We start from the raw sequence: 26,345 nt of genomic DNA on the forward strand, positions 1-26,345 counted from the left end.
AGTAACTTGTCAAGCCGCAGATTACTTAACTTTTAACAGACACCCAAGAAATACCTTACCCAGAGGTGCAACTGCCGAAAAGTTTCAAACCAAGATATCCTGCACGACAGAGCGGTCAAAATGGCCCTCAATGCGAACTTGAGAATCCAGGAAACAGTGTCTGGTGAATGTGTGCAGAGATGCCCACGTGGCTGCCTGGCAGATATTAGCAATAGGAACACCATGCTGGAGAGCCTTGGTGGCTGCCTTCGCCCTAGTGGAATGGGCCTTTAGGCCTTCAGGAGGCTGTTTCTTTGTCAAGACGTAACATATTTTGATAGAGAGGATAACCCAGCATGAAATGATCCTCTTTTGAGCAGTGCGCCCCTTCTTTGCTCCCAGTACTCTTTGGTGCGCTCAAGGTAAAACGATAATGCTCTTTGTTGGTCCAGATGGTGGAGATGCTCCTCTTCTTTAGAATGGTGCGGAAGTGCATAGAAAGTGGGAAGGGTAACAGACTGTCCCAGATGGAAGGGTATTATCACATAAGGCAGAAAAGATGCCCCAGTCCGGAGTACCATTTTTTCTGGAAAGATTGTTAGGTAAGGATGCTGTGATGACAATGCCTGCAGTTTGCTCACCCTCCTGGCAGAGGTGATTGCCACCAACAAGGCTGTTTTGATAGGGAGCACGCGTAGTGGGCAGTTCTGCAGAGGTTAAAACATTGCCACATCAAGAAGGTAAGGACCAAATTAAGGTCCCACTGTGGCATAATAAAAGGAAACAAGTGGGTTAACCTCTTCAAAAATCTCTGCACAAGAGGGGATTTCAAAAGTGAAGGCTGACCTGGCAGCCGAAGAGAAGCTGGGAGGGCCAAAAGGTAGCCCTTCAGAGCGCCCAGAGCAGAGCCCTGCTGGGCCAAAGAAAGGATAAACAGGAAAACATCTGACAGAGGCAGATAAGGGTTCAATAGAGCTTTCTGTACAATATTTACAATTTTTTTTCCATAGGCAGGCGTATACCGATTTCGTGGAGGGACGCCTGGCTGCCAGATTAACTTCGCAGACTTCGGGGGGCAAGGTCAAAATCTGCCAGCTGCCGCCGCTCAATCTCCATGCAAGAAGACGGAGAGTGGACAGGTTTGGTTGGAGGACCCTCCCCTGGAGCTGCGACAGAAGATCCTCCCGAAAAAGCCCTGGAAGTTGAGGCTGCATTGGAATTCAGTTTAGGAGCGAGACCAAGATGCATGTTTATGGCCAAACGATTTCTCTGGAGTTTAAGTGTGGACTTTTTGTATTTCTTTTTTCGACTTAACAGAAGAATTCAACTGAAACAATGACCTGCAGTGCACACAGCTTTGGGAATGGGACCTTTACCTTAATCGGCATGGAGTCTTCTGGTGCTTGGAGACACACAGCTTCTCCCCACAGTCCCATATGGCCTTTGGGTTCATCTGGGGGCAGACGTTGGAGCTGTGTCCTGACCTCAAGCATCAAAGACATACCTGGTGGGGATCTGTCACAGAGATCTGTTTACGACAGACCCCACAAGGTTTAAACTCTGCAGTTTTGAGAGGTGGCAACTCGTCAAAAACCAGAGGTAGCTTCAGATCAGAATTTAGTGGTGCAGAAAGAAAGGAACTGATATCCGTACCCATGGGTGGCACTTATATGCGGCTCCGTAGGTGACTTCCAGGGTGTAGCAACATTGGCGCGGAGCCACGTAATTGAACCTACTGGCACGTAGGAGTACGGCTTGAAAATTTCCGGAACCAGTCTGACACCTGGGGACTACTGAAAAGGAGAATCTGCGGTTAGAAGTATCCATCAGAAATGTATTTTACGTTTTTCTATTGTTATTTTAACTTTTTTAAATTATTTATAAAATTAAATCGTTTTCAGTTTTGTATTTTATATTTTAATTTTTTGGGTTAAATAGGTTATATACTTTGTTAAATGCTTTTGTAGCATATATGTTTAATAGTCTTTTTTTATTATTAATTAAATGTATTATATTGTTTACGTAAAGTTACGTTTTTGAGATGTATATACTACATTTATTTTATTTTATAATTTATAATTGTTTTATAAATAATGTATGTTTTTTTAATTTTATTACATTTTTATACTTTAATATCTAAATGAAATTTAAATAAAATACTATAGATAGTAAAAGAGATTTACTTTGACGGTCATCTCGTCCACAATAATTTTCATCCATATTTTTGAAGTATACGTACCAAGTATGTACGATATTTGTGTATCGCAAAACATTTGTTGAACTATGTCATACAACCCAGATGACATTATGGGGAGGGTATTATCTTTATTATGACACCATTGAGATCTTTCGCCAGACCATGAGTAATGGGATGGGGTCCAGTCCCGCTTCGCCTTATTGCGTTTTTGTTTAGGCTTTGACTTGGACTTACAAGAAAGACTTTGCACTACAAGTGTATTTTTATAGGAGCGGCCTCGTGACTGGAACCACGACAAAGCCCATGAGTTAAGGCGGGAGTGGGATCTATGCTTCAACTGTGATGACTTGTGTTCAGCAACATAGAGGTTCCGCTCTCGGTCATGAATCGACTCGGTATGCATGAGAGCAAAGCTGTTGTACAACTTAAGAGTTCTGCCTGCAGTCCATACAGCACAGATACACGTTGTGAGTGTAGGTGACTGACATTTACTTCTTGCAGTCTTCTTACAGTTTGAATCCAGTCGTTTTTGAGAAGGGAAATCGTTTCCTGGAACACCGTGAACATATCTGGAGTCATCGTTAGAACGACAAAGTAAGGCTTGGATGTGCGTTGAATGGTGCAGAGAAAAAACACTAACATCAGCATGCAAGGGTCACTTTTGGGGCAGTATGGGTCACCGCATAGCCATACAGCGCCACCTGCTGGCGCCAAGAGCATTCTTGAAGTATTCTTCGGATCCAATCCGGTGCTTAATGAGAAAAAGGTGAGGAATCTGCAGTTATCCAGTTAGAAAGCAGCAGGATGTACCTCACACACAATGCAGCATTCCACATACCAACACTCACACCCACACATGTACTAAATAAACAACCTCATTCACGTACCTAGCATACACTCTCCTCCAACTGCACAACCAAAAAAACACATGATCATCAGCACACACTCTGCAGTTAGGACATCACTGACAACATTGCACAACACAACCCAGTACTCTGCATCGTAGATGCATGCTACACTACCACATCCACAAAGCCTAGATGTCATCATCTGACACATGGACTGCAGACACAGAGCAGGAGGGTTATCAGCCATTATCTAAAACATCTACTGGCCACGCACCTGCAGGGACCAAACAATGCACAAGCCATTCACACCGCTTCCCTGCCAGTTCACTCTCAGAGTTGTGGACAGCCTCCTTTTTTCTAATCTACAAGAAGAATTGTATTCATAGTTGATGCTCAACAAGAGCTACGAATGCTAAATATCTTATTGGCGACAGGAATGAGAGGTTTTCCTTGGTGGCCTCAACCGCAAAAATGAGCACTCAGCAAGGACAGCATGTTTTAAACCCCGAGGTTCAATGTGAAAATGCTGAAACCAGCAGTTAGGGGTCCACCCATGCTGGGTGGGAGAATGTAAGTTCAGCAAAGAAAACAACAGGGGCAGCATCTGCAGCCCATGAGCAGCAGTGTGTGGCGCATTCAATCTTAAGAGGTAGAGAGAAGCAACCAAAAGGGAAGACAAACAAGTGACTAGTGGGGAAGGTTGCGTCAAAGGCCTAGGCATCTGTTCATTCAACCTTCTGATGTGTTTTGGAAAATAATTCTGGTCCCTCTCGATCACAAGTACAACATCTCATCTCAATAAAGGAAGGTCGGGATTAAGAGAGACAGCCAACATGGCTGAAGATGTAGGTGACTTGAAATGCCGACATTAAACCTTTGGAGTTTCTTCGAAGTTCTGAGTTTATGCTTCAGAAAACTTCTATTTTCAGCCTAACGTGTTTTAAAAAAAACTAATTATGTTCACCAAGAGATGTTAAATTTAAACAAACAATAAAAAATGTACATATTACAAACTATGCTTGCAGTCTATTTTCAATGTATTACACCAGAACAGAATTCATCGATAAGCCTCATATTCACTCTAATTCTTGCCCTTTGTTTGTTCGAAGTTAATGTGAAACCCTGCTTAGATGTGTTAATTAAACATGACTCTACAAAGAACCAAAGATGCAAATCTCCTTGTGGAAAATGTATTTATATGACTTGCTTTTCCTTATGATGTTTAAAACACAAAGTTTAAAGGACCCTTTCCAAATCCATCAGAAACTCAAAAGGGTTGAACAGCTATCTAGAAACTATCATAACTCTGATGAAGAGGACTAAAGGGAAATTATCAACTAAAGAACAGTTTTTAAAAAACTATATCTTTATTGATTTTGATGCGATACAATACCCTTTTAGTAACGAGAGTATTTAGGTACGAACATAAAAGAGAAGGAGGAACAATAACAAAAATCAAACTAAACCATTGTTCAGGTGAGGGAGTCGGACAGTGATGTTCCCTACTCACGGGATGGTATAATATAACGTTGCCTGGGGAACCTTGGGCGGAAGAAAAATAAGAACATAATCGGGGCTACAGACCCGGGGGCCACATGTCGCTTATATGCCTGTTTGAGGAGCCACCCACCTGCTTCGTCAAACAGGCTTCAAAAGTCACAATTTGCCTGCCATACCTTGCATAGAACACCCAACTATTGCTTACAGATCACATGACAGTGGACCCGGGCCCACCAGGACTGATTAAGCAGGCCCAGCCTCTGAATCTGTTGCTCCTGATGCGCCCAACATCCTAGATAACTTACCTTCCACGATCAGATCGGGATTGAGCCACCCTCCAACCCTCCGCTGATCCTTCACAAGTTTAATTGTGTTTGTTTGTATAATGTCACATAATCTGTAACTTACATGCATACTGAGCTCAGTCGTATGTCTGAAGAGGTCCATGGTTTCATAACTGCCCACTGCTTCTGCAATAAGAGCCTGAAGGGAAGCAACAAAAAAAAGAAATGTAATCCAGTATTCCAGCTAATAATTTATGTGAGTGGTAATGGTACAAAGCTCTACAAAATTACTATGAAAAGTTATAGAAAACAACGGATGAAGTTAATGGCATAGAAACTAGGATGCTCAGATTCCTTCAATACTTCAGTGATGTACGACTGGGACAATCAAATCATTGGGTGGGACCAAATGAGGAGTACAACACTTTCCAAAAAGAATCGACCTGGGAAAGGTGGTGACCACACAAAAATGCTTCCTTATATGCACACTTAATACACTTCCCATCATTCCTTTTTCCATTTCCAAGTTTAAACTATTTGATAGGGTTTGGAAAGTAGGGGCATAACTACAACATGTAAAACTATGTCAGTAGTTAGACTTGGAATTCTTCAGAAAAATAAATGGAACATGAGACTGGATTGCACAGATCCTTTATTAGACCTATTTTCAACTGTCTGTGGAGCTAGTGTTTGTCCAAATTCTCCTGCTTCTGCAGGCATTTAATGTAACTCCATCCCACGAATACTGCCTTAGCTAGACTGTGAGCATATAACACCTCTGAATACCTCCAGCATCTATAAAATATGCCAGAGTAATACATTTCCAGGTAAATTACTACTTTGTCACCTGAGAAGTCGGTAAAGAAGTGCTTGGTCAACTAAATGAATAAGTTATTTACCTTTGGTAACACTTTTCTGGAAGAGACACTAACCAACTGCATAGATTTAGAAACTTTTGCTAGCAATTTCCACAGTGGTATCAGGACCCAATATACGTGCCACCTGACCCGCTGGCATCAGTATGTTTCGCTCTCTGCCCACCCAATTGGACACTAAGCCAATGAATTAGAATATGACAGTGCGCAGACTTTCACATTTGAGATCTTATTAATGAAATTCACAGAACGGTGGAAAGTGGGTTAGTGACGAATCTACAGTTAGATAGGAGTCTCCACCAGAAAATGCATTACCAAATGTAATTAACTTGTTCTTCTGATAGCAACGTCTAAACACAGATTCCTCTCCTTGTGAATAGATACCAATGCAGTACCTCTCCCGATGGAAGTTCTGTAAAATGGCTTAGACCAAGAAATCCTGCAGAACAGAGCAGGAGAAGGGCTCGTCCCATAGGACCTGGCTGTCCAGGCAATAGTGTTTCATGAACATGTGAAGGGACTCCATCATAGTTGCCTGATAAATGTTCGAAACTGACATGCCACCTGCTCTCGCAGTAGTAGCAGCTTTTACTGTGGTGGAATGAGTGCATAATCCTTCTGGGACTTGCTTTTTAACCAGCCTATAGCCGATTTTGATGTACACTACAAACCATCAAAAGATCGCTCTCTTTTGCACTGTTTTGCACTTAATAGGGTGTGTACCCACCTTAAGGAAGGGACACAATGGTCCAGACCTGCACAACCATTTAAACTTCCATAAATCTACCATTTAGGGGGAACCTTGCCTCTCCAGTTTCAAGGAGGAAAGAAGAAGGACTAAGAGCCGTGCAGGCCCAGAAAGACGAGGACAACTACTGTTTTGGCCCCAGCCCTACCGACCTGTCCACCTCCGACCTGCCTACAGCAAAGAAATCTACATGTCCAGCAATTAGCATTCCCCCAGAGCACAGAGGACCTGCCCTGCACTCAGCTTACAGACTCTGTCTCCCAGGAGCACCGGATTTGCTCAAGAAAGACTCCCAAGACCAGAATCCAGATTCAGGTGACTCTGCGATTCTGCACCACTGTGCACATGACGCCCAAGGCCTGAGTTTGAGTGGCCCAAAACCACAAGGAGGTCTCCTCGGGGATCCTGACCTGGGATCTGGTGATCCCCGACCTCCCTGAAGGTTCAAGAAGACACCTGCAGCCTCAACCTGAAGGGTACCCGCACCCGCGACTGGTACTGGTAAGAAAAACCAACAACTTTAGACAACCCTGCACCGGACGCCCTACGAACTTGGGTAGCCCAACCGAGGGTGGGCTACCCAAGGTCGTAGGGCGTCCGGTGCAGGACCGAGGGTGTCCAGGCATCCCCCAAGAACCCAACTTACCTCTCCAGTTGGTAGACATCTTCCGGAAGTCTCCCTGCCCGAGACTGCGACAACTGTAGGTCTCAATTGAAAAGCACAGGGTCCATGATGTCCTTTTGGCATCCTGCACCCACCCGCCCCAGTGCAGCTGGTGGTGCTGGTCCTGAGCTAGTCGCTTGCCCCTGCATTTCGGACCTTAACCCCAGGAGCTTTGCTCCCACACCGAGTGGCCTGCTCGTAAGTAATCCCTAACCGAAGACCCTCTTAGCACCATTGACTAAAATTGGACCCCTGAACTCTGCACCCGGCCGACCAAGTGCAGCTGGTGGTGCAACTCCAGTGCCAACCCAGACCATGGGAAACCTTTGTCCTATCCTGAAACCTCCCACTTGTAAGACGTTTACTTACCTGTAAAACAGATAAACATATTAATATTGGGCCTAAACTGCTGTTTCCCATACAACACTGTTGTTTTGTGTGGGAAAACAGAAACTTTAACTCAAAGTCAAGAAAGGTTTTACTTACCTTGTATTGTGAGATCCTTAAGGGTAGTATCTAGGCACCCCAACCCAGTACAATAAGTTAATCTAAAAGTAACTCAAAAGTATTCCAAAAGTAATTACTTTGTAATTCTAACTGCTTTTTAAGATTATACCAACCGGTAACAATTGCAGATCCATCCTCAAATGCATTACTGTGTAAAGGTTTACAATTTAGGTATATTTACCTACCTGTACCAAGTCCTGCTTGGTTCTAGAAATAAAATACAAGTATACCTTTTTTTTTAACTTAGCCAATTGGTCGGGATTCTGTCTCTGAATGTGTGCCATCAGTCTTGATTGAGTGAATACAATATGAGTGAATACAATGAATGCTTAACACAACCTCTGCATAAGCCTAACTGCTCGCCCACACTACCACAAAGAGTACTTACCTAATTTACCGTCTGCTATACCACTGGGTACTCTCTTGACTCGGTTCACACTATATCTCATTTTGGTTTAGTATATACAGAGTCGGCTTCCTACATGGGGTAATAGATCAACACGTATTTTATGTGTTGTAATGTACCACATTGCAAAAGTCTGTATGATAATGATGGCTATTCATGGAATTTCTATAGCCCGGCGGCCAGGACAACAAATGTTCATGTTATTTTTGTTCACTGGACAAGTAGCTCCCAGCACGCATCCTTTCGTTTCCAGTTTCTAGTACCTCAGAAAAGATCTGTTAAAGAGGAATATCTGCAAATAAAGCAAGATTTGTACACATATTTATAAGGTGCTCAAAACTGTATATATAGTTCACTAATGCACTGTGTTCACCATTAGGGAGAGCTATCTATGAACCTGTAGTGAGCTGTGAGGTGAGCTTGAGGTGAGCTTGCATTACTAGGAATATGCTACTTACCAGTATGCATCTGTTCTTGGCATGTAGGGCTGCTGATATTCACATCTTGTGCATAGATCGCCACCTAGTGTTGGGTCCGGATGATTGCACATTGTTGTCCTGGAAGAGTCTTCGAAGTATCACGAGATAGGTGGCTCCTCCCCTGGACTACAGTGCGCATGGGCATCCTATCCATCCTCAGATTGTTTTTAGCCATTGTGGCAGGAATGGAGAATGATACAGTAAGTGATGTCCATGCTAGAGATTAATTCTGAGTGCTACAGCTGCGACAGGCACCGGGGAGGAGGGAGGGCGATGTGAATATCAGCAGCCCTACATGCCAAGAACAGATGCATACTGGTAAGTAGCATATTCCGTTCGAGGCATGTGGGCTGCTGAATTCACATCTTGTGCATAGAATGTATAGCAGTCTCCCCCTAGCGGCGGTTGCCCGTGCCAGCTGCAGCAGTCTGAAAAAGAGTTTTGAGTACAGCTTGCCCTACAGCTGCTTGCTGTTTGGAGTGTACATCTACACAGTAGTGTTTTGTGAATGTATGTATGGTAGTCCATGTGGCTGCCCTACATATGTCTTCTAAAGGAATGTTTCCTAGGAAAGCCATGGATGCCCCTAACTTGCGTGTGGAATGCGCTCTTGGGGGAACTGTTAATGTGCGCTTAGCCTTTTGATAACAGATTTGTATGCACTTAACCGCTTCCGTGCGGCGCCGATTCTGCCCCTGTGCTGGACATTCCAGAACAGGGTGCGGTCGTGACGGAACCGTTCCGTCATCAGCACAGCTCAGCCGTGACTGATGACGGAACGGTTCCGTCACAAGCATCGAAGGGGTTAACAATCCATCTGGCTATCCCTGATTTGGAAATGGGGTTGCCTTTGTGCTGTGGTGAAAAGGCAACAAACAGTTGTTTAGTTTTTCTGAAAGGTTTTGTCCTGTCTATATCGTACAGGAGAGCTCTTTTAACGTCTAAGGTATGCAGAGCTCGTTCTGCCACTGAATCTGGATTTGGGAAGAACACTGGCAGTTCTATAGCTTGATTGATATGAAACTGGGATACCATCTTTGGCAGAAATGTAGGGTTTGTCCGCAGCACTACCCTATTTGCATGAATTTGTATGAATGGTTCCTGAATAGTTAGGGCCTGCAGCTCACTAACTCTTCTAAGCGATGTAATTGCTACTAGAAAAGCCACCTTCCACGTCAGGAATTGTATCTCACACGAGTGTAGAGGTTCAAAAGGTGGCCCCATTAGTCTGGTGAGAACCACGTTGAGGTTCCAGACAGGCGAAGGTGGGTGTCTTGGAGGAATGACTCGTTTGAGTCCCTCCAGGAAAGCTTTAATAGCAGGAACTCTGAAAAGTGACAGGTGCTGTCTGTTTTGAAGATAAGCAGCCACCGCAGCTAAATGAATACGGATAGAACTGTAAGCCAGATTGCATCTGTGTAAATGTAACAAGTAACATATGATGTTTTGAGTAGAAGCATCCAGCGGATTTATGTCATTATATTTGCAATAGATGACAAATTGTTTCCATTTTGCCGCATAGCACGCTCTGGTTGTAGGTCATCTTGCCTCTTTGATTATATTCATACAGTCAGGAGGCAGGTTCAGGTAACCAAACTCTATGACTTCAGGAGCCAGATCGCAAGGTTCAACTGTTGCGGATCTGGGGGCTGAATGTCGCCATGGCTCTGCGTTAAAAGACTGGGTGTTTACCGCAGCCTTTGATGAGGCACCACGGAAAGTTCTAGGAACGTGGTGTACCATGGTTGCCTCGCCCACGTTGGAGCAACTAGGATGAGTGTCATGGAGTGTTGTCGCAGTTTGCGTGCCACTAGTGGTATGAGCGGGGCTGGGGGAAAAGCGTACGCAAACCTGCCTGACCAGTTCATCCATATCGCATTGCCCTGAGACTGCGGATGTGGGAACCTGGCGGCGAATCTTTGGCATTTTGCGTTTTCCCTTGTGGCGAACAGGTCTATCTCTGGGTGACCCCATTGCTGGAAGTATGGGTGCAGCACCGAGGGAAGAATTTCCCACTGGTGCATCTGGTGGCTGTGTCTGCTGAGCAGATCCGCCATCTGGTTGTCTCTGCCTGGGAGGTGTTCTGCCATGAGGAAGATGTTCCTCTGAATGGCCCACTTCCACATGCTTTGCGCTAGATGTGACAATTGTGGAGAGTGTGTCCCCCCCCTGCTTCTGAATGTAGTACATGGCAGTCATGTTGTCCGTCCGGATCAACAAGACTTTGTTGCACAGGTGTACTTTGAAGGCTTTCATTGCCATGAAGATTGCCATCAGTTCCAGCAGGTTGATATGCATTTTCCTTTGCTGTGTTGTCCATAGTCCCTTCACAGTGTAATGGAGGACATGAGCTCCCCAGCCCAGGAGAGATGCGTCCGTCGTCAGCACTATTTTTGGTACAGGCTCTTGGAACGGTCGTCCCCTGCAAAGGTTTTGTGTGTTCCACCAATGCAGAGAGTTGTATGCGCGACCGGTCACCAACACTAGGTCTTTCAACTGTCCCTGAGCCTGGTTCCACTGCCATGCTAAGCATTCCTGAAGCGGACGCATGTGTAGCCTTGCGTGAGGGACTATGAAGATGCAGGAGGCCATCATGCCGATCAACTGCATAAACAGTTGTGCTGGGTGCGAGTGTTGGGGCCTCAACTTCTGAATCAACGACTGAATACTGTTGATTCTGTCTAAGTTTGGCTGTGCTTTTGCTACCAGAGTGTTTATAGGTCGCCCCCAGGTACTGTTGTACATGAGCGGGTTGGAGATGAGACTTTGTGTAGTTTAGTGAGAAACTGAGGCTGTGTAGGAGGTGAATAGTGCGCGACATGTGGCTGGCACACTGCTGGGCTGACTTTGCCTGAACGAGCCAGTCGTCCAGATAGGGGTAGATGTGGATATGGTTTCGTCTGAGGTGTGCCGCCACTGTTGCCAAGCACTTGGTAAATACCCTGGGTGCAGTTGTCACCCCAAAGGGTAGGACCTTGAACTGATAGTGCTTGTTTTGTATGGTGAACCTGAGATACTTCCTGTGTGCAGGATGTATGGGTATATGGAAGTATGCGTCCTTTAGGTCTAGCGTTGCGAGGAGATCTGCCTGACTGAGCAATGGTAGAACCTGCTGTAAAGTAAGCATGTGAAAGTGTTCTGACAAGATCTATTGGTTTAGGGGCCTGAGGTCCAGAATTGGCCTGAGAGACCCGTCCTTTTTGGGGATTAAGAAGTACAGCGAGTACACCCCGGTACCTTGTTCCTGTATAGGGACGAGTTCTATGGCCCCTTTTTGCAGCATGCTGATGACCTCTTGCTGCAATAAGTCTATGTGCTCTGCTGACATAGGACAGTGTTTTGGGGGTATGTTGGGTGGAGTGGAGGTTAGCTCTAGACAATAGCCGTACTGAATAAGTTGTCTCACCCACCTGTCTGTGGAAATGCTCTCCCAGACTGGCAGGAACTGTTGTAATCACCCCCCGACCGGTGTTATATGGTCTGGGGACAGTGACAAGGCGTCACTGTTTATTATTTGCGGAGGATCTGGTGTTGTTATTCCCCCGTCCTCTGCCTTTGCTGCTGTTTCCACGGTAGCCACCTCTATTATTCTTATTGTAGGTGGTTTGCGTGCTGCTTTTATTGTACGTGGACTGTTGCGATGCCTGGCCTCGTGTAGCTCCTCTGTTACTGGAGCGACGAAAGGAACCACCTCTAAATTGTTGGGACTGGAGGGCACCCATGGATTTGGCCGTGTCTGTGTCTTTTTTTATTTTTTCTAAGATTGTGTCCACATCAGGACCGAAAAGAATATCTGGGTTCACAGGCTGGTTCAGTAATGTGGTCTGGATCTCAGGTTTGAACCCTGAGATGCGCAACCAAGCATGCCTCCTGAGCATGACGCTTGTGTTGATAGCCCTTGCTGCAGTGTCTGCTACGTCTAGTGCACACTTAATGGATGCGTTGGTAATGAGTTTACCCTCCTGTATTAGTGTCTCTGGCTCCCTCCTTGTAAGGCTCTGGCAAATGTTGTAGCAGTTACTCCAGAGTGTCATAATGTGCCCTATCATATCTGGCTAATAGGGCCTGTGTATTTGAGATCCTCCAGATATTAGCAGCTTGAGCAGCCACCCTTTTTCCAGAGGCTTCTAGCACTTTAGATTCCTTGTCTGGAGGAGGAGCATCACCCGTAGTCTGTGAATTTGCGCGCTTACGGGCATTGGAGACCACCAAGGAGTCTAACGGCAGCTGTCCCATAATATATGAAGGGTCCACAGGCGCCGGTCTGTATTTCCGTTCAATCCTGGGGTTAATAACCCTTGCTCTAGTGGTTTCTTTGAAGATGTCCCCAGCATGTTTAAGGACACCCTTCAACATTGGCAAAGTTTTAACAGATTTCTCTGAAGAGGAGAAAGTGTCAAACAGGAAATCCTCCTCAACAGGGTCAGCATGCATGTCCACATCATGATTCAGGGCTGCCCTTTCAATTAAAGCGTTGAACGCAGCTGTATCCTCCGTTGGTGAAGTTTTGATTGGATAAGAGGGAGTATCAGGAATAGTTTGTGATTCTCCCTGGTCAGCAGGGCCTGCCCATGTTGGAGTTTGGTCATCCTGATCAGTGTCTATAGGATAATGATATTGTTCCTCCTCATCATAAACAATATCCTCTGTAGCAGGTGTGGGTGAATATACTGAAGTGTCTTGGCTATAGTACCGCACAGTCTCAAAAAGAACAGGTGAGGTTGCTGAATCTCTTTTCTTTTTTAGCGGAATTTTGTAAGATTCCAAGTATTGTCAGATCTGATTTTCCTCTGATAAATAGTGAGTTTACCAGATACTATATGTAACTTGGACTGGTCATCATAAGATGGCTCCTGGTACACAACGCCCTCTTCAGAAGGTTGGCTCCGTTTTCTGAACGACCCTGGTTTAGGGGTTTCGACCCTAGGTGTCGGGTCGAGCGGTAGTCCGAATTTTATCGGTGTCTCCTTAGAGAGGGCGACCTTTTGTGGCGCCGGCGTAGATTTTAAGGCGGACTTTAGCGCCCCGATCTTCGGTTTGACACTCTTCACTTTTGTCCCCGTAGGGGCGTCGACACCTGATTTTTTGGTCGACTCCGATGGGGTCGAGGCTTTCGACCCGAGGACTGTTTTCAGGACTTTCGGTTTCGCTATGTGCTTGATAGCTTTCGGTTTGAGTAATGGAACCGATGGCTCATGTAGTGTTTTCTTAGCCGGGCCTTGTCGCGAGGCTATAGAATAGTCTTCACGATCTTGGCTAAGGCCTTGTGGCGATGCCTCGACCTGAGCCTTGGAAAGTCCTTGAGTGTCTGTTTCGTGCCCAGTACCCACTGTTGGGCCTGGTTCATCACTTGAGTCGTCATCAACGGCTCCGATGGGGGATACGTCGTCCCTTACCTCAACGACGTTTTCCAATTCGACGTGGTCTTCTTCTTCATCATAATAGTCGGAGCCATGCTCCAAACCGGGATCCGACTGCTGTTCTGGATCCTCCGTGTAGACGATCTCATCGTCGTCTTCATCGAATATGTTCACTGGGTCGGGCGCTGGCTTCGACATCGTTTGCCTTGCTGCACGTCGGAGTCTAAGCGTCTTCTTCGACCTGAATCGAGCACAGGCTAGACAGTTGTTCTCGTCGTGCTCCGGTGATAAGCACTTGTTGCACACCGGGTGTACATCGATGTGCGGGTACTTGGAGTTACAAAGGGGGCATCGTTTGAACTGGCTCCGTTCCATCGACGATCAGGCCTCCGGTGTCGAAAAGGCCAAGCGGCACTTCTCGACGTCCTGCTCAAGGAAACTGGAACAAGAACTCGGCACCGATCGAAACAATACCGACGACCCCGAAGGCCTTTTGGCCTATAGAAAGTTTCCGAACTGGAGTAAAAAAAGTACATCCGAACCCAATGGCGGAAAAAAAACCAATCTGAGGATAGATAGGATGCCCATGCGCACTGTTGTCCAGGGGAGGAGCCACCTATCTCGTGATACTTCGAAGACTCTTCCAGGACAACAATATGCAATCATCCGGACCCAACGAACAAGTTACTTACCTTCGGTAACGATATATCTGTAAGAAACAGTAGTTAGTATTAGATTCCTTACCTTAGAATATCCCCAGGCGTCAGTCTGGATCCGGAAACTTTTGCGTAGCAGTACCCCTGCGCGTCGGTAGGCGTCGTCTGCAGGCGTCCCCTGCGGCTCCGCGTCGTCGGCGTCGTGCGCCGTGATGACGTCGCTGGAGTATATAGACGCCGCCTCCGCGCGCTGACGTCAGTTCTTTGCACACAGCTTTTCCGCGCCAGAACACGCAGAGCCATGTGAGAACCAACACTGGTGCCATTTGAAACTAGGGCCCTGAAAGGGATGTCCTTAACCCTAGGTATCAGTTCGCAGAACGGGGAGGATGGGCGGGGCGGTAAGGAATCTAATACTAACTACTGTTTCTTACAGATATATCGTTACCGAAGGTAAGTAACTTGTTCATCTGAAAGAAACAGGTTAGTATTAGATTCCTTACCTTAGAATAGATACCCCAGCAATACCAACCCCGGTGGTGGGTCTGCGAACCAATACAACCTACACCAGAAAGTCCTGGAGGACCGAACGGCCAAAGAAGCCATCCCTCCGGACTTGACTGTCCAGGCAGTAGTGCCTCGCAAAGGTGTGCAGCGAGGCCCACGTGGCCGCCTGGCAAATGTCCTGCAAAGGGACTCCCCGGCCCAGGGCAGTAGTAGCCGCCGTGGCCCGAGTGGAATGGGCCCTCAGCCCAACAGGAGGCTCCTTCCGAGCCAAAGAGTAGCATGCTTTGATGCACAGGACGACCCACCGAGAGATGGTCCGTTTCTGTACCGCCCTTCCCTTCTTCTCACCCACGTAGCCAACAAACAGTTGGTCATCCACCCGGAACTGGCGTGTGCGATCCATATAGAATGAAAGCGCACGTTTTGGGTCCAGACGATGGAGCCGCTCTTCATCCTTTGAAGGATGCGGAGGCGGGAAGAAAGAGGGCAAGGTGATGGACTGCCCAATGTGAAAAGCAGAGACTACCTTGGGCAGGAAAGAAGGTCTAGTCCGAAGAACCACCTTAGCAGGATGAACAGACAAGAAAGGAGGTTGAATAGAAAGAGCCTGGAGCTCACTCACTCTCCTGGCAGAGGTGATGGCTACCAGGAAGGCCGTCTTTAAGGTGAGAAGACGGAGAGGACAGGAATGAAGGGGCTCAAAGGGAGCGCACATCAGGAAAGTCAAAACCAGGTTCAAGTCCCACTGAGGCATCACGAACGGAGTCGGAGGGTACATGTGCGTGATGCCCTTCAAGAATCTCAACACAATAGGGGACTTGAACAAAGATGGCTGATCAGGTAGCCTCAAGAAGGCGGAAAGGGCAGAAAGATAGCCCTTGATAGTGCCCAGAGCAGAGCCCTGCTGGGCAAGGGAAAGGAGGAAGAGGAGAACCTCAGACAGAGGGGCAGAAAGGGGATCCACAGCCTTCGCTGTGCACCATGCCACAAATCTGTTCCACCGGCAGGCGTATACCGACTTTGTGGAGGGACGCCTGGCTGCCAGAATGACATCACAGACTTCAGGAGGCAAGTCAAATGGCCTCAACTGTCGCCGCTCAATCTCCACGCATGGAGGTGGAGACTGGACAGGTTCGGGTGGAGGACCGTCCCCTGCTGCTGCGACAGAAGGTCCTCCTGAAGGGGCAGGCGGATCGAGGGACCGACTGTCATGCTGAGTAGCTCGGGATACCAGTACCTTCGAGCCCAGTCCGGAGCCACAAGGATAACTTGGGCCCGGTCGCGCCTGATCTTCTTCAGCACTCTGGGCAGAAGTGGTATAGGCGGAAAGGCGTACAACAGACCGCAACTCCACTCGCGCCGAAAGGCGTCGCCGAGCGAGTGCCGTCTTGGAAACTCCAACGCGCAGAACTGATGACATTGCGCGTTCTCTTCTGTGGCGAATAGATCTAACCAAGGCTCTCCCCATTGCTGAAAGAGGCCTCTCGCCACATTCGAGTTCAGACGCCATTCGTGATCCACCGAGCACCGACGGCTGAGTTCGTCCGCCCTGGCGTTCAGAGAACCTGCCAGGTGTTGAACCGTCAGAGTCACGCCCTGACGTTCCAGCCATTGCCAGAGGCGCAGAGCCTCTTGGCAAAGGGTCCACGACCCCACACCGCCCTGTTTGTTGCAGTACCACATGGCGGTGGTGTTGTCCGTGAACACCTGCACTACACTCCCGTTGACAAAGGGGAGGAATGCCTTCAGTGCTAGGCGAATCGCCCGCAGCTCCAACATGTTGATATGGAGCCGGGACTCCGCCGGAGACCAGAGGCCTCTGATCTCCGCCTCTCCCAAGTGGCCACCCCAGCCTTGGAGGGACGCGTCCGTCACAACCACGTGCTCCGGTTGGGGAAGGGAGAGGGATCTGCCCCTGACCCAATCGCGGTCCGTAAGCCACCACTGCAACTGTCTCGCAGTGCCCTCCGAGATCAGGACATGGTCGGATAGGTTGCCCTGATGCTGGGCCCACTGAAACTTCAGGTCCCACTGCAGAGCCCGCATCCGCCATCTGGCGTGATGCACCAGAAGGATGCAGGAGGCCATCAGCCCCAGAAGCCGCAGCGTCAACCTGACCGAAACCCGGGATAACGGCTGAAAGATGGGAATCAGAGCCTGAATATCCCGGACCCGCCGTTCCGGAGGATAAACCCGAAACTGCGCCGAGTCGAGAACCGCTCCGATGAAAAGGAGCTTTTGAGAGGGACACAGGTGTGATTTCGGCACATTGATGGAAAACCCCAGCTCGTGCAGGAGGTCTGCCGTCATCTGAAGGTGGTGGACGACTGTCTGGGGCGAGCCCGCCTTCAACAGCCAGTCGTCGAGGTAGGGGAAGACTGAAACCCCTAACCGGCGCAGATGAGCTGCGACCACCGCCATCTCTTTCGTGAACACCCGTGGGGCGCTGGTAAGGCCGAATGGGAGCACGATAAACTGAAAGTGCTCGTGGCCTACCGTGAACCGCAGGTAACGCCGGTGGGCCGGCAGGACGGGGATGTGAAAGTACGCATCCTGCAAGTCCAACGCTACCATCCAGTCTTGTGGGTCTAGAGCAGCCAAGACCTGAGCCAAAGTCAACATCTTGAACTTCTCCTTCCGGAGGAAGCCGTTGACGTTCCGTAGATCCAAGATAGGACGCAGGCCTCCCTTGTCCTTCTTGGGTACCAGAAAGTAGTGGGAGTAGCAACCACACCCTACTTCTGGCCCAGGAACGCGCTCGATGGCCCCCTTGGCCAAGAGGGCCGTAACTTCCTCCTGCAGAAGTGTCAAGTGGTCCCCCGACACACGGTGGTTCTGCGGTGGCATGGCTGGAGGAGTGGACTCGAAGGGGAGGGCATAGCCCCTTCGGACAAGCTGCAGCACCCACCTGTCCGATGTTATCGCGCGCCAGCGGGAGTGGTGATGGCGAACCCTGCCACCCACTGGCGTCACGTGAGCCCGAAAGCTCGGACTAGGAAGGCTTGGATGCCGCAGCGGAGGGAGGCGTGGACTGACCACGACGCTGGCCTCTACCGCCACCACGGCGGAAACCACGGGCGCCACCGCGCTGGGGAGCGCTCTGCGCCGCGTGGCTGGCAGCACGTGTGGGACCTCCCCTCCCTTGGCCACGAAAGGGCCGAAACGAACCCGTCTGCTGGCGCTGGGTCGAGAGACCCAAGGACTTGGCCGTGACCCTGGAGTCCTTGAAGCGCTCCAGCGCGTGGTCCGCTTTGTCACCAAATAGGCGACTGCCATCAAATGGCATGTCCATAAGTGTATTTTGGACGTCTGGTGAGAAGTTGGCAGATCTCAGCCAGGCATGGCGACGAATCGCCACCGTAGTGGACATGGCCCGTTCCAGTGAATCCGTGGTGTCCAGACCACAACGGATCGAGTACCGCGCCGCATCCCGGCCTTCAACCAAGGCCCGGGTGAGCTTGTCCCGCACTTCCTGGGGGCATTGCGGCAAACACTCCTCGACCGTATCCCACAGGGAGTGGGTGTAGCGGCCCAAGAGGCACGCGGTGTTACAAGACCGCAGTCCAGCGCTCAAAGAGGAAAACACTTTTTTTTCCAAATTGGTCGTACCTCTTTGATTCCCGGTCGGGCGGAGCCGACGGAAATGCGGACTGTGAAGTGGAGGCCTGGATCACCAGACTCTCCGGGGAGGGATGGGTGGACAGGAAGGCAGGGTCGTCCGAGCAGGGACGGTGACGCCTGGCAACGTTCCGGTCAATCGGCGCACCAGAAGCGGGCCTGGACCAGGTGCCCAGAAGGACATCCGTCAGGGCCTCATTAAACGGCAGCAGAGGCTCCTGGGGGCATGACTGCGGTTTAAAAACTTCCGTCAGAATATTCGGTTTGACCTTCGCGACGGGGAGCTCATGGTGTAAGGCCTTGGCAGCCCTCATCAGGACCACTGAATAGGCAGCACCCGCCTCGGACGCCACAGGGGACGGAGAGACAAACCCAGGGTTGGGCGACTCGTCCAGGCCACTGGCATCACCCAGATCACCTACCCAGTCCACATCGTACTGGCAGGCACGGGATAGAGGGTCCTCAGACCCCTCCCAACCCTCTCCATACTCCTCCTCGTCATACCCATATTCTGGGTCGACGATATAGACATCGGGGTCAACGGGCCCCATCGGCGTCGGGTCCGGCGTCGGCCGACGCCGGTCCGGCTCCGAGTCCGGAGTCGGGGAGGAAAGGGGGGTGGCGCCGCGCGGCGTCGGTGCCGGGGACCCGACGCCGGCCGGAGCCGACGGCGGAGTCGCTGCACCACGCGGGGGCGGTACCACGGGTTGGCCCACAGGAACCGACGCCGGAGAGGCCGGGAGACCAGCCGGCGACGAACCAGAGGGAACCAGCGGCGCCGGGGCCGGAGCCACCGGCGGCGCCGGGGCAGGAGCACCCGAACCGCTCGGGCCCCCAGACGGGACCGACGGCCCCGCAGGCGCCGAAGGCCCCGCCGGAGAAGACCTCGCCCTCATAGCAATGAGGAAGGCCTCGATCTCCTCACGCGACGCGCCTTCCCCAGGGACCGACAGGTGTGGGGTAGACGGCGTCGGCGACCCATGCGGGACCGCGGGGGTGGGGTCACCCGAGCCCCCGGCCGCAGCACGCGGGCGTCGGGGGGAGTCGGGGGTGCGATGGCGACGCCCCGACTTCTTGTGCTTACCTGACGAGCCGGAGGAATGGTGGCGACTCCCGGAGCGCCCATGGCGGCTCCGCGACCGTTCCCTCGACCGCTCCCTCGACCTCCGACCGGACCGGGACCGCTCTCGACGCGGGGCCGACAACCGGAGCTCGAGAAGCTTGCGGGACCGCTCCCGCCTAGCTTTTCCAGTCAAGGCCCGACAGTCGACGCAGGACTCCACGTCGTGGTCCGCGCCCAGACACCGGAGGCAGAGTCGATGGTGGTCGGTGACCGACATCAGGCGGTCGCACTCGTCACAACTCTTGAAACCGGGCATCCTACCGGCACCGTAAAGATCAATCAATTAAACAAAAAACTTGGTCAAAAGACCGGAGTACTGCTCTTCGGATCTGCGCTAACTGGCGCGGAAAAAAGAAGAACTGACGTCAGCGCGCGGAGGCGGCGTCTATATACTCCAGCGACGTCATCACGGCGCACGACGCCGACGACGCGGAGCCGCAGGGGACGCCTGCAGACGACGCCTACCGACGCGCAGGGGTACTGCTACGCAAAAGTTTCCGGATCCAGACTGACGCCTGGGGATATTCTAAGGTAAGGAATCTAATACTAACCTGTTTCTTTCAGATACTAGGCGGCGATCTATGCACAAGATGTGAACTCAGCAGCCCACATGCCTCGAACACAGTCATTCCGGTGAAAATGCAAAATATAACAATTTGAAGCTACTTTAAGGTTCTCCAAAATGAATTCTTCCCGCTTATATGTAAAACACACAGAAGCCTGAAAGCAAGTTGCTTTTAAAATAAAATGTACGCAAAACAATTTTGTGACTTCAAAAAAACCTTGTCCTAAAGTCTATTGTGCAACTTTAGATACAATTTCTCTGTGGCATCATTTAGTATGAAGTGTTTGAAGCACGCTAGTACTTATAATTCACGTTCCTAATGGCTAGCCCATGTTAATTAATCATTACTGTCAGGAGTACATATCCAATCCTTTTTGATGTGAGAAGTTAAGAGTACCTTTAAACTTGTGAGTTTTTGGGTATACATAGACTCGCATGGTAGTTCAATCCTGGAACTACTGCTTCCCACCCAATATGCGGAAAGCCGTGCTAGAATCCAAACCCTAATATAATGAGGGTACACAAACAAGTCCCATCAAAAATGAAAAGCTCTTCAGATTCGGCTCTACTGTGCACGAATGTAGCCAACAAACCTGGTACTCTAATGCAATAACTCTTCCAATCAAGAACCTGAGTCAACCTATACATAAAAAGCAATTATGCATTTTAAACGACAATTGCAATGGTTTTTTTTCCCTTCGTAAGACAAAATGCAAAATACCAATATACAAAAGGCAGCATTTGAACTGCTGACTCAGCCAATGATGCACTCAGAAATGTTCTTAAAGGTTTTTTTTCCCATCACTTCTCACCTGTCCAATCCAGCATCTGACGAACGAAGGTTCGAGGGATTGGGCTACTTTGAAGGCTTCATGAGCTAGCTGAAATATAGTAAACAGAAACACAACTTAACAAAGGGTGCGACAGTGACATTCATGTTTACTCCTGTTAATGGTACACACACAGCGTAAGAAACTGGTAACTAAAACCATGTTACTGTGTTCACTTGTGTCTAGCAGCACTGGACGTTTTTCATTAAGTGTTAAAAAAAACAGAAATCAATTTAACCAAGACGCACAATGTTCGTCACAGTTACTATGATGCATCAAAATGACAATACAATATTCGTGTTTATTGTAAAATACATAAACGACAATTTGTAAAGTGAAATTTACTAAAAGGGAAGGAAACAGGATGAAAGATAACAAAATAGGCAACATTTAAATAGAAAGAAATGTGTCTGCCTCAAGCTCATCGCTTTCCCTACTGGGTGCAACTTAGCACCTATAACTTAATCAGCAGCCAAAGAAATATATGAGCGTAAACAAACTGCGATGAGAATGGATGCATGGGTCCTTAACATTACCTGTGCTGGGGGCAAAACTGCCAAATATAACAGAAATAGATGTGAAACATCTGTTAGTGTAAGTATCAGTAATATTGTTAAACTAATGAACAAGTTACTTACCTTCAGTAATGATATATCTGTAAGAGACATACATTAGTTATAGATTCCTTACCTTAGAATTACCCCAGGTGTCAGACTGGATCTGGAGGAATTTTTTGTCAGCAGTACCCCAGTGCGTCGAAAGGAGGCGTTGGTCGGCTCAGCATTCGTCGTAGGCATCATGGTCGCAGAGATGACGTCGCGGTAGCTACTTAGATGCCACCATCGCGCGTTGACGTCAGTTCTTAACCCAACATTCCACGCCAGAAATGCAGAGCCATGCAAAACACTGACCACTACTGTGCGATACAGGGGCCCTGAAGATTATCCCCTGACACCAGAAGTCAGTTTGCAGAATGGGAATGATGGGTGGGGCGGTAAGGAATCTATAACTAATCTATGTCTCTTACAGATATAGAGTTACTGAAGGCAAGTAACTTGTTCATCCGAAAGAGACAATTAGTTATAGATTCCTTACCTTAGAATAGATACCCTAGCAATACCAACCCCGGAGGTGGGTCTGCGAACCAAGTTCACACCAGAATGTCCTGGAGAACAGAACGGCCAAAGAAGTCGTCTCTCCAGACTTGGCTGGCCAGGTAGTAGTATTTTGTGAACGTGTGCAGAGATGTCCACGTGCTTCCTGACAGATGGAAGAAAGGAAGGCCTAGTTCGAAGGACGACCTTGCAAGGATGAACAGTCAAAAAAGAGGTTTTGAAGAAAGGGCTTGCAGCTCACTCACCCGGCAAGCAGAGGTGATGGCAACCAGAAAAGCAGTCTTTAGAGTAAGAAGTCTGATAGGACAGTTATGAGGCGGCTCAAAGGGAGCGCAGGTTAGGTAGGCAAGTACAAAGTTCAAGTCCCACTGAGGCACTACGAAGGTAAACTGAGAAAAAAAATTAGTACTGCCCTTAAGGAAGCAATTTACAACATGGGGATTGAAAAGAGAAGGCTGATGAGGAAGCCTAAGAAAGGCTGAAAGGGCCGAGAGATAGCCCTTAGGTGTGCTCAGAGCAGAGCCCTGCTGGGCCAAAGAAAGGAGGAACAAGAGAACCTCAGAGAGAGGGACAGAAAGGGGATCCGCAGCCTTTGCTGTGCACATGCCACAAATTTGTTCCATCTGCAGGCATATATCATCTTAGTGGAGGGACGCCTGGCTGGCAAAATAACATCACAGACTTCAGGAGGAAGGTCAAAGGCTGTCAACTGTCGCCGCTCAAACTCCACGCAAGGAAGTGGAGGCAGGACAGGTTCGGGTGGAGTACCGTCCCCTGCCGCTGCGACAGAAGATCCTCCCAAAGGGGCAGTCTGATCGGAGGATCGATGGCCATGTGTAACAGGGTTACCAGACTCTTCGTGCCCGATCAGGAACCACAAGAATGACTTGGGCCAGGTCACGCTTGATCCTCTTCAGCACTCTGGGCAGAAGTGGTATAGGCGGAAAGGCATATAGAAGACCGCAACTCCACTCAAGACGAAAAGCGTCACCTACCAAGTGCCGCCTTGGAAATTCCTAAGCGCAGAATTGCTGACATTGTGCGTTCTCTTCTGTGGCGAATAGATCTAACCAAAGCTCTCCCCACTGCCGAAAGAGACATTGCACCACTTCCGAGTTAAGACGCCATTCGTGATCCATCGTGCACCTGCGGTAAAGTACGTCCGCCCTGGCGTTCTGTGAACCTGCCAGGTGTTGAACCACCAGGGGCATGCCCAGATGTTCCAGCCATGTCCAGAGATGGAGAGCCTTTTGACATAGGGTTCATGACCCCACCACGCCCTGTTTGTTGCAGTACCAGATGGCTGTGGTGTTGTCTGTGAACACCTGCACTACTCTTCCTCGGACAGAAGGAAAGAATGCTTTCAGCGCAAGACGGATCGCCCGGAGCTCCAGATGGTTGATGTGGAGCACAGACTCCGCCAGAGACCAGAGGCCTCTGATCTCCGCCTCTCCCATGTAGCCACCCACCCTAGAAGTGATGCATCCGTCACCACCGTGTACTTCAGTTGGGGACGGTATCAGCCACTGACCCAATCCTGGTTTGTTAGCCACCACTGCAATTGGCGAGCCGTGCCCTACGAGATCTGAATGCAATCGGACAGATTCCCATGATGCTGTGCCCATTGGAACTTCAGGTCCAACTGCAGAGCCCGCATATGCCATCTCGCAGGATCCACCAGCAGGTTTCAGGAGGCCATGAGGCCCAGCAGCCTCAGGGTCATTCTGACAGAAACCCGGGATAAAGGCTGAAAGATTAGAATCATAGCCTGAATACTCAAGACTCGCTACTCGAGAGGATAAACCCGAAACTGCGTCGTGTCCAGAACCGCTCCGATGAAAAGGAGCTAATGAGAGCGAGTCAGGTGTGACTTCGGCACGTTCAAAGTGAACCCCCACTGAGTGCAGGAGGTCTGCCGTTGGGGAGCACGGTGAACTGAAAGTGCTCATGGCCTACCATGAACCAGAGGTAATGCCGGTGCCCGGCAGGACGGGGATGTGAAAAAAAACATCCTGCAAGTCCAACGCTACCATCCAATCTCCAGAGGTGAGAGCAGACAGGACCTGAGCCAGTGTCAACACCTTGAACTTCTCCTTCCGGAGGAAGCGGTTGGCGTTCCTGAGATCTAAGATAGGACGCAGGCTTTTGTCCTTCCTGGGCACCAGAAAGTAGTGGAAATAGCAACAACAACCTACTTCTGGGGCACAAACTCGCTCAATAGCTCCCTTGTGACCATCCTGACTCCTACAGAGGTGGTCGCTCCCCACGCTCCCTGATCTCACAGCGCTGGACTGCTACATTGCCTGCCTTCATATCGTGCCAGATTGGTATTGTAGCGCTGCGCTGAACTGTAACACTGCCTGCATTTAAATTGTGCCACATCATAGCGCTATATCGTAGCGCTATATCGCATTGCCTGAGTATTTGCTTAGCCTGGTTTTGCTTTTGTTTCTGCTGCCATTTTGTGTTTGTTTGCCTCCCAGCCCGTCCCTCCACCCCGCTCCCGCCTCCCAGCTGCTCCTCCCTCGCCCCTCCCCCCTCCACTATCCACATATGACAGATGTATCTGCGCGCAGCGGACGCGCCCCATGCGCGCCGAAGGTGCACCAAAGGTAAGTCCGTCTACGCCCGTACCGTGCCCAGGGCCAGACCCCCTGGCCCCCGCAAAATCCTCTCCACCCGCATAACGTACGACGCGGCTACCCTCTCAGCACTTAACCCCGACCGATTCCCGACCTGCTACCAGCCACCCCCGGACACATTCATGGACCCTTCACCTGCCGCTCCTGCAAGTTCGACAGCATCAGGACTCACACCAAATCCACTAACTCCAAACAAAGCTCAAACACTAACCATCTGAAATGCATCTTACTCAACACCCGTTCGATCCACAGACACGCCATTGACCTTTGGAACCTACTCGACACTACATCGCCTGACGTCGCCTTCCTTACAGAAACCTGGATGAACGCCTCATCAGCTCCCGACATCGCCATAGCCATCCCGACGGCTACAAGATCATCCGAAAGGACCGCACCAACCAAACAGGAGGAGGCATCGCCATCGTCCATAAGAACACCATCCGCATCACGACCAGTTCCGACGACAACCTCGCTACCGCCGAACACCTTCACTTCCAGATCCACACCGACCCCAAGACCACACTCAGAGGCACCCTCATCTACAGGCCACCAGGACCCCGCACACAATTCAGCGAAGACATCACCGACTTCATCAGCCCACACGCCCTCCCCTCCAAGGACTACATTCTACTGGGAGACCTCAACTTCCACCTGGAAAAGAAAAACGACAGCAACACCACCACTCTCCTGGACAACCTGGCCAACCTCGGACTCGAACAACTTGTTGATACCCCCACCCACTATGCCGGACACACACTCGACCCAATCTTCACCTCCAGCAAGCACATCTCCTTCAACCACACCACAGCTCTCCATTGGACGGACCACAGCTGCGTTCACTTCAACTACAAAAAGACCACGACCCACAACCTCCCACAACCAGTTCCCCGAAGAAACTGGAACAAAATTACCACCGACCAGCTCATCACATCACTTCACCAAAACCCTCCTGCCAAATCATCAGACCCAAACCAAGCAGCCACCAACCTCACACAATGGATCACCCACAGCGCCGACGAACTAGCACCCTTGAAAAACCATCAAATCAAACAAGGTAGCAAAAAAGCCCCCTGGTTCAACGATGACCTTAAGAAATCCAAGAAGTTCTGTCGCACCCTCGAGAAAGCCTGGAGAAAAAACCCAACCACTGACAACCTGACCACCTTCAAGAACGCCACCCGCAAATACCACCAACTGATCCGATCCACCAAGAAATCAGCATTCAAGTATCGACTTGATAACAACGCCCACAACAGCAAGGAAATATTCAACATCGTCAAAGAATTTACCCACCCCACCGCCGGCACCAACGACATCACTCCCTCCCAAGACCTCTGCGACTCCCTAGCCTCATTCTTCCACAACAAAATCGCCGACATACATAACCGCTTTGAAAACCAGTCCGGAGACCAATCCGCTCCACCCACCTCCGAACCAAAACC

The 26,345-nt window shown here is 49.6% G+C and overlaps 1 protein-coding gene across 1 annotated transcript in view; it reads right to left on the minus strand.

The window, feature by feature from the left end:
• SKIC3 (SKI3 subunit of superkiller complex) overlaps window positions 1–26,345 on the minus strand; it is a 1,397,627-nt gene that overhangs the window by 523,328 nt on the left and 847,954 nt on the right. The window contains exons 24-25 of the mRNA XM_078675399.1: window positions 21,129–21,197; window positions 4,933–5,007 (exon numbers count right to left, since the gene is read on the minus strand). Coding sequence (XP_078531525.1) covers window positions 4,933–5,007; window positions 21,129–21,197 — 144 coding nt within the window. The remainder of the gene's footprint in view (window positions 1–4,932; window positions 5,008–21,128; window positions 21,198–26,345) is intronic.

Source organism: Lissotriton helveticus, chromosome 2_1 (genome assembly GCF_964261635.1).
Source record: "Lissotriton helveticus chromosome 2_1, aLisHel1.1, whole genome shotgun sequence".
NCBI lineage: Eukaryota > Metazoa > Chordata > Amphibia > Caudata > Salamandridae > Lissotriton > Lissotriton helveticus.